The following is a 9,184-nucleotide window of genomic DNA, read 5'->3' as shown; positions in this document are numbered from 1 at the left end:
GGTCTCTTGTGTCGTCCGCAGATTCGTGCACTGACATGATGTGGAGCTGGTTTTTTATCCTATTTCAGTTTCCAGGTAATGGTGTATCTCGGCATGACCTTCAATGTAAATTATTAATATTTAATGTTCTGATGAATTGTAGTTTTTCTTGAAAGAATTTTAAAGACCATCTAAACTGTTTCACTTCTTATGTTTCACATTTAATGCCTTTCCTTAAGTTTGAAAGCTTAAGTTTACTCTTTAATGCCTATTTTTTTAGATTAGCCTTGTATCGTTGGTTAGTAAATTGTCTTAAAGTTTGCTTCGTAGCAATTGATGTTCAATAGTTTACTCCAGTCCTCCCTCTAGTACCTGTTGGTTGGGGTCCTCTTAAGATACGAGCTCGTGTTGCCTGTGTCACAGCATTTGGTAATAAGTGTAATTCTTGTGGTAAAAGAAAGATAAGCTAACACGTCAAAAAAACTAACAAATCCCCAAAAATCACCTATCAAACTTTATAATGAAATGATGAAATTGATTTGAACTTAAGTATCTAATATTGTAAATATGTACTCATTTCAAATATTCAAAAGAAAAATGTTTAATTTTAATTGACTCTTGTCTTCGTTTATAGCCATTTTTACATGATCCATCGCTCCCAGCACTCTAGTGCTTCTCGTCCATACACCTGTGGCTGAGATGGGCCACTCACGTGTATTTTCATTTCATTATATCTCTTACCTTTTAAGTGGCAATGTCTCCATAGAATATTGTATCTACCTTTATACGACACAAAATACGAACATGATGCCAGAAGTACAAAAAATAAAAAATGCACCAACTATGCTGAAGAAGATTACGGTTTCAACTCTCCAGAATTTACCCCATCAGAATGGAATTGCAACCTCTACCGAGCTTTACATATGCACTTATTCCGCTGGGAGTGGTATCATAAAGCTGTTGCATCCCCCACAGAGGCAGGATGGGCCACAGCTCTCATCACTGCAGAAGGGACAAGGTTGACGTCGCAGCTACTCCCACGGATGTTCTATCGACGAGAGATCGGGCTATCTTCTTGACCACGGGAGTATCTCACCATCACCCATAACATTTATAGAGATACATGCCGTCTGCGCGCCAGCGCAGTATTATTGAACAATGGCACCACGATCCTGTCGCAATGAAGGAAACGTGGGAGGACGTAGGATGTCTGTGAAGTACTGCTGCGCCGGTAGAGGTGCCTCAATAACTACCAGAAGCGACCTGAAATCTACACACCAGGAAGTCAGAAATAACACCGCTATGCCTCTAGATAACATTCACAGTCACATCAAGACGCCAAACGGAGCTGTTTTTGTTGTGTTCTAGGCTACAATGTACTTGGGCCACAACACGCCGATTCTCCATCCTGGAGATTAGTCATGGTCGACCGGAAACTTGACGACGAGTATATCTCCCGTCATGTTCCCATGCAGCCCAAAATGTTGTGACTGTCACATACGACTGCCCTGCAAATCTAGCTATTGCACGAGACGAACAGACGGCAAAACGGACTCCCCCAACGAGGCCACTTTCAATGTCTTTCAGATGCTCATAACACTGTGTCACACAAATACGTAGCATCTCTGTATCTTTCAAAATATTCACTCCACATCTCACTTTGTTAACACCGCTTGTATACTCTAATAGGCCTGGTAAAAACAGTAAACACGAATAAAACTATTGCACCCTGGTAGCCATTGTACCTATCATATACCGGTGCAATTCTAAATATTCATATACCCGCAATTGTGTAACGTGTACGAAGTTATATTACCGTCCGACTATATCATCAGTGAGCTTCAGTTTTTTTGTCAGGAAGTGTATTTCGACACTATTCAACAAAGATGTGCAGCGGCCAATGTAATGTAAATTTCTGTATGACCTGAAAAATCTATAAAAGGCCTTTGAGGTGATTATGAAGTTTCGAAGCTTTAATTAATGATAGAAATATTGGTCTCACGACTCTTCGTACTAACAAGAAGGATTTCTTTTGAGTTCTTCAGCTCTACAGATTGCAAACTTTTCGTCGTTTTTCCACGTTTCAGTGATGCAACGTGGAAGAATGTTGGAGATGACAAGCTGGCACGTGTAGGAGACACGTAGGACACTGTCAAAAGATTTACACTTCTGGCAGTCACCTAACAGTGATGAGCAGCTAATCCTCTTTATGGGAATATGCCCGTTTACAATATACGTGAGGTCAAAGCTAGGGATATAATTCATCAAAGTTTTGGATGTCGCTGATGTCGCTTTTGTTAAGTATCTTCAAGCTTCCTTGGCAAAGCAACCAACTCTAGAAATAAATTCAAGGTGCACGAGTAGTAAGGCAATTCTGAATGACTGCTGATGATTATGGTTCAAGTGCTCCACTGTGGAGGAGCTTCTTCAGAACAACCTTACATTCTGTGCAACGCTCTGGAAAAACAAAGTTCAAATATCCGCCTGAGCTTTATCAAACATAGAACAGAACTGAATTGTTCTCTACCATTTGCTTCAAGAGGGAAGCATTGTTTTTTTCTGTCCCCAGAATGAATAAATCTGTTATTTTATGGTGTACCGAACATAAAAACGATAAAATAGGTAGCTATACTTGTGAACCAGAAAGGGTATTTAATTACATCTCGACAATAGGTGATGTAGATACAAATGATCATATTGCCACACTGTAATCAGGGAACAACCACATCCGACGCATCATCAACCTTCTCAATCCAATCAGTGCCTGGATCCAGGCCAGAGGGGATACAATGTTATACTGACAAATGGTCTCGTAATGTTAAGTTCTTTGTACATTTCACTCTATTTCGTACCAATGAAATAACATCACATACTCCGTCAACGCAACACATTTCACTTCGTTTTCTATCATCTAATGGTTGCTTCACCTTTTTTGTCACACAATATGTAATAGCCTGATTTTTTTGCGTATCCAAAGTCATTAATCCGTAACATTATAATTTTTGGGATTACCCGATCCTTGGAACAAGGATTACAGTATATAAAAACGCACTCTAAGAATTATGTATAGTTATTATCCTAGAAAGTGCTATTTCGGCTGTTTTTTTAAAAAAAGTATGTACTCGTGGGCACACTATATTAAAAACTGTGTGAGGGTATGGACGACACCATCTCCCCGATAACTCAAGTTGTGTATGTCACAATATCACCTACTCGAGACCAAAGCTTGTGTATAAAATGGGATCATTATAGCCCAGAACACTAGCTGTACATCACATGATATTATCTAGACCAGATCATTACCTGGGAATGGCGCATCATCTAGCCTAGAACAAAAGTTTCGCATCGCATGACATCGTCCAGCCGAGCACACAAGCTGTGTATGACAACAACCACTCTTTCCTACAACTCATCCAATAAAGCGAAATCGACCATCCACCTTCCATAACGCACTTCTTACATGCTCGTTCCACTTCGTATTGCTTTGTAACGTTATGGCCAGATATTTAAATGACTTGACTGCGTCAAGCAGGACATTAGTAATACTGTATCCGAATATTACAGGTTTGTTCTTCATACTCGTCCACATTAACTTACATTTTTCCACATTTACAGCTTCCTTGGTATTACTGTAAGCTGAGTGAACCGTGTGACGACTTCATTTCTTCACCCAGTGAACGGTGTGGCGACTTCATTTCTTCACCCAAAGCAGTCTTTCACATCTACATCAATACTCTACAAGACATCTGACGGCGTGAGGCGGAGTGAACCTCTGGAACCAGTAACTGATTGCCCCTCCCCTCTTCCAGTCGTAAATGGCACTTGCGAAGAACGATTGTCGATAAGCCTCTGCATTAGCTCTAAATTCTCCAATTTCTTCATCGTGGTTATTTCGCGAGAGGTACATTGGAGGACGTAGGTTGTTCGATTCTTGCCGGAAAATACTCTCTCGAAATTTCAGTAGGTAACTTCTCTGCGATGCACAAAGCCTGTCTTGTAGCGTCTGCCAATGGAGAATGTTGAGCATTTCTGTAACGCTCTCGCGAAGACTGAACGAACCCGTGACGAAATTTGCCTCTCTTCGTTGAATATACTCTGTCTTTTCCGTCAGTTCTACCTGGTAAGAGACCTACGTTAATGAACTCAAGGACCGACTAAACAAGCGCCTTGTAAGCCACTTCTTTCATCGATGAGCTACATTTCCTAACGATTCTTCGTATGGATCTCAGTCTGTCGTCTGCATTCCCTAATATTGGTTTTGTTTTATGTCGTCATTTCATTATCCTCGCTTTATTGCTGCAGTGATGTCAGTACAGCAGTTTTAAGTCTCTGTTTAACAAACTGTTGTACCATTTCTCGTCGAACGTTCGAGAAAAACCTTGCATCATGCAGAAAACTTACTTACTGTAGTGTTATGAAGGTGTCAAACGAAGACAAACATATTTTGACCCGCATCTTTATATTTGTTATCATCCACATGTTGTGCTTCGGAAAAAGGAAACGTCAACATTGTACACAGGTAACCTTAGTAATAAGAATGGTACACAGTTTCACTTTTTAGCCCCGATAGCATAACCAAGTTTATTGAAAGCTCTGCTCATTAGTAAGCCTGATCCGAGATACACATTCAGACATTGGCGTTATAACCTACAGTATGCACAGACACATAACTTCTAGCGTGGGTGAATATGGTTCTCTAGCAAGCGGAAATGGCAATTAATTTTTTTATGTTATTGCGATGAAGAAAGTGAACTATTTTACAGAAAAAACTATAGATAATATTTGTTGTCACAATCGTGGAGATTTACTTAAGCACTTTAGGGGGCACCGGCACGCACATTTGATTCAGTTCCACATGCGAACGTCAATATAACGTCGCTCACGAAGAGATTTAAATTATAAAAGAGTACGTTCCGAGAAGAATCAGTTTACGTATTACTCTCTCCCACAATATAATCTTCAACATCACAGGAGGACTTGTGACAATTAAAATATCTCACTCTGTCAGAAAGGAATTGTAGTCTATATCACTGCAAATGATTACCATGGCTTCTGTAATTTTGTGTTTTATAATTTTCAAAATAAATAAGGCACTTACAGTCTCGTTTTTATACCCTTCTGCTTCGCGACTCTCTTCATCTAAGGATAGATTTCCTTGTTCTCTGTAATTTTGGTTTTAATAAGTTGGTCATCTGAGTTCACTTATGTTTTTCCTTAGGGCAATTTGTCTATATTCCTTTACTTATGATGTACACAGAGTTTATTTGTCTTTCATGTATTTAACTACGTTGGGAAGCGATTGATTTAGTGACGTACTGATTGCACGCCATCAGCCCATCATCAAGTACACATCTGCGTTTTTACAAGTCGAACCTTGCGATCTAAATTTCTTGTTATGAACTCCGATTACTGTTTGTCTGCAATGCAAGTCATTTGTTCCGTCATACGTCATATTATCACGGTCCGCCGCCACTAAACTTTTTAGCATGACTGTACATGACTCTCAAAGAAGTCGGAAAATAGCAGGTGACGGACTTATCTTTGGTCTAGTATGGGTTTTAATGCAAATTTACAATAAAACTCTGATTATCCATGGTTTTTTTTAAATATGCTACTGCTGTGGTCACTGTCCCACTTCAGAAAAATTAATCTTCGGAGCATTACATTTAACTACACATTCGTTCTTCGAGTGATACATAATAGTGCCCTTTAGCTACAACTGCTGCATAAAGGCCTCTTCAAGACTCCTCCATACGTTACGATCTTCAGCTTTTTGCATCTTTTCTTATAGCTAGGAACACAATACATAATGTTCAGTTACTTAGCCTCGTTGTGTACACGGCCATCTTCGATTTCAGTTGCATAATAGTCACGTTCATGTCCTCTGCCTTTTGTGTTAACCATATCGCGAAATATCGATAAACCCGAGTTCATATGACGGCATACCGACCATATCTCTTTTCTAACGCCACTCGCGCGTGAACAAGGAATCTGAAGGTAGTTAATATGATTGCCAAACATAGCAACGTATTAGGTCTGCAACTTCGCTTCCGCAGTTTTTTTCTCGGAGTTATAAGACTGATTGTGAAACACGTAGAAGAAATTTACGATTCAAAGTACTGGCCATCACTGGCCACTAATTTCCCTTACCATTCGGGCACCACATAATTCCCGCAGCAGAAGAACTGGGCGGCTCCTGAGCAAATACATGAATCGATCCAGTTTTGCTCTCGTTCATATGTCCAGAAGTGCTGCTCAGGCAGGCCGAGGGCCACTGATCGAAAGAGGTGATAGAGGGAGCAATGTCTGGAGAATATAGGATTACGTTGGGAGGGATGGGACTTCCTATTTCAACGTTTCAACGTATGTATTGATGGGTTTTGCGAGACGGGATCGGGCCTTGTCATGCTGTTATATCAGTTTTTTATGTGTATTGCTACGCTGTGGCCATTTGTCTTTCAGTGCTCGGCTTAAAAGCATCAGTAGCTTTCGATAACGATTTCCTGTGATTGTTTCCGTTGGTTGCGGTAGCTCTGAAAACCTTCTCTCTTCCACCGCCAGGCCGGCCGACGACGTCTTGAAGCGTTGAAACCATCCTATGGACGTTCGTTCGTTACTAGATGCCTCATCATATGTCTTATCGAGCATCTTATGAGCTTCAGCGACAGATTTTTCATATTAGAGTATAAAATTGAAATTTACCACCAATGGCCAGAACTGGGCTCGTAATTTGACGTATTCAGTCGAGAATAACTTTATGATGCAATCACAAATTAAGTAATATTTTGATAACGCTATTTTTAAAAATGTTTAGGCTTATTTTATGGGCTTATGACGTACCACTAACACCACCACTTGTCGCTTCAGCCACCTATTGCAGAATCACGGAAGCGAAGTTGTAGACCTAATAACTGTAGACGTAAACTAATTACAAGGCTAGATAAGGGTATCGATTTTACCTTGTACTGGTTGTATTGGTTATGAATTTTATTTATAGTACTAGTTATTTATGAATCCGTTGACTTATGATCGTGATCACGGTAAACAATGTAGACAACATTAAGTGCGATCTGATTGCTGTTGGTAAGACGCTCTGCCTTGAAAATGTTATTATTGACTTGTGGAAGTTTTCCAACACTGCTCTGCAAGTAGATCGTGGTCGCGGCAAACCGCTCCTGGCTCCATTGAGAAAGGGAGCTCATGAGAGTAGGTAGCGAAACAGTGCCCTCCAGGAATTCGAAATGAGGAACGGCGACGTAATTGCGCTGGAAGGGAAGGAGGGGGCGTCTGCCATTTGTCCCACTAAAGCCCGGAGCCGCAATATCGGAGCTCCCCACAGCTACCTGCCTCGAGCGGGGTGGGCCCCGATCCGTATAAAGCGCACGGCAGTGGGTGTTGTGGCCACAGAACTTCACCTGCCATCATGCCGAGAGGTGCTCAGCTGTTCCTGCTGCTGGCTCTGGCGACTGCTGCTCGAGTTCTCGACACGAAGGCAGAATCCGCGCTGACGGAGGATGATTCGCAGTCCTCGTCCCAGGACAGCAGAGTGGCTTCGCACGACAGAAATGAAGAAACCGTGGAAGATCGTCCCGATGGTGAGGCCCCGAATGCGCCGTTTCGCAGAGGTAGAGAGGCGCCGGGGTTCGATTCTCGTGTCGATGGACGGAATGTGATCGGTGATGAATCGAGAACAAATGAGGGACCGTGGTTAGCAATGCTAGAGGAGAGTTACATCCCTGCAGGGTCGGCGCGAGAAGTCGTCCAGCGAGAAGCTGCGATACACGAAGACCCTGGGGAGTGGTTCGGTCCACGGTACGGACGACGAAGCAGCTGTGGTGTTGACGCTCCCCTGAAGTGGCTGCCCCAAGTGGAAAAGCGGGCGGCCAAGTCCCCAGCACTGTGGTTCGGACCGAGAGTGGGTCGCAGCGCGGACAGACAGCCAAAAGGTGAAGACGCGCTTTGGACGGACGACGAGAGGGAGTTCAAGGACGGTGGATCCCAGCGCCAAGACAGGCGTGCCCAGCCGCCCGGTCTGTGGTTCGGACCCCGAGTTGGTCGGCGCAGTGATGCCCAAGTGGACGACATGCTATGGTTCGGACCCCGTCCCGGTCGCAGTGTAGATGTGGACAAGCAGGAGCAGACTGAGGATCTGTACGACGATGGAGTCGCGACGCGGGACCAGAGGGCTGCTAAGCATCCTGGATTGTGGTTCGGTCCCCGCTTTGGTCGATAAATTACGTTAAAGTGCTGCATAGTTCTGACTAACTTTATCTTGTGTGGAAAGTTTAATGTTTGTTTAGAATTTCATTTTCGTTTCTCGATCCACAGTGTAAATTAAAAAAAAGTAAAAAAAAATAAATATTACAGTCTCTCGAAGTATTTTTGTTGTTTAGTGTTTTTGTGTTCATAATTTGTTTCACAGTTATTCCAATTGGATATTGAGTTCATGACTTACAGCAGAAAAGTGACATTTGACGTCATGCCCGCATTTATTACATATGTTATTGCTAATAAGTATTCCAAGGAATCATACCGTCTAAAATATACACACCGTGCTATTAAACTCACTTTCTCGTATTTAAAATTTCACAGATACTGTATTGTAAATTAATAGCTTCCAATAATAACAGTTTTATTATTGCAAATGATAAGGCAAACGAACTCCCATTAAATTAAAGTAAGAACTGAAAACTAGTTTAAACTGCTTTTATTATTATTGCAGAGGCTTTGCCACTTGTGAACGATTTCATAAAATTAGCCCGTTCGGTTTCTTTTGTGTTTGGTATTCTATACGACAAACATTTCTTTAAAATAAACATTATCTGAAAATACATTGTCGTCGATTCTGCACTGAACCACAATGCTTCTTCCTCTCTTCCTTTACTTCTTTTTTTAATACGACACCATTGTACGTGAGTCATGTCACAAAAAATTCAAGAAAACTTGTGTCAGAGTAAGGTACTGTTGTGTCTTTCAGCAGAAAACAGCAACCCCACACAGTGAGTGCGTAAATTGGAACCGCGTTAACAGTATACCACGTTAGATTTCATTTATGCCCACATATTGTGTAGGGTATAATGAAGCTCAAGTAGCCCTTAATAGAAAGGAGAGAGTATTTTGCTACAGCTTTTGGTCTGAGAACCAAAATGAAAGGTGTAAAACGTTGATCATGCTGTCTCTATTTAATATATATTGAGATCAAAAG

The 9,184-nt window shown here is 41.6% G+C and overlaps 1 protein-coding gene across 1 annotated transcript; it reads left to right on the top strand.

The window, feature by feature from the left end:
• Nucleotides 1-7,400: 7,400 nt before the first annotated feature.
• LOC126187965 (uncharacterized) lies at nucleotides 7,401-8,235 on the top strand. Its single transcript, XM_049929347.1, has one exon. The coding sequence runs from the start codon at nucleotides 7,403-7,405 to the stop codon at nucleotides 8,210-8,212; it is 810 nt and encodes a 269-aa protein (XP_049785304.1). The 5' UTR covers nucleotides 7,401-7,402; the 3' UTR covers nucleotides 8,213-8,235.
• Nucleotides 8,236-9,184: the final 949 nt, after the last annotated feature.

Source organism: Schistocerca cancellata, chromosome 5 (assembly GCF_023864275.1).
Source record: "Schistocerca cancellata isolate TAMUIC-IGC-003103 chromosome 5, iqSchCanc2.1, whole genome shotgun sequence".
In the NCBI taxonomy this organism is placed as follows: domain Eukaryota; kingdom Metazoa; phylum Arthropoda; class Insecta; order Orthoptera; family Acrididae; genus Schistocerca; species Schistocerca cancellata.
This window is presented reverse-complemented; position numbering and strand designations above follow the sequence as displayed.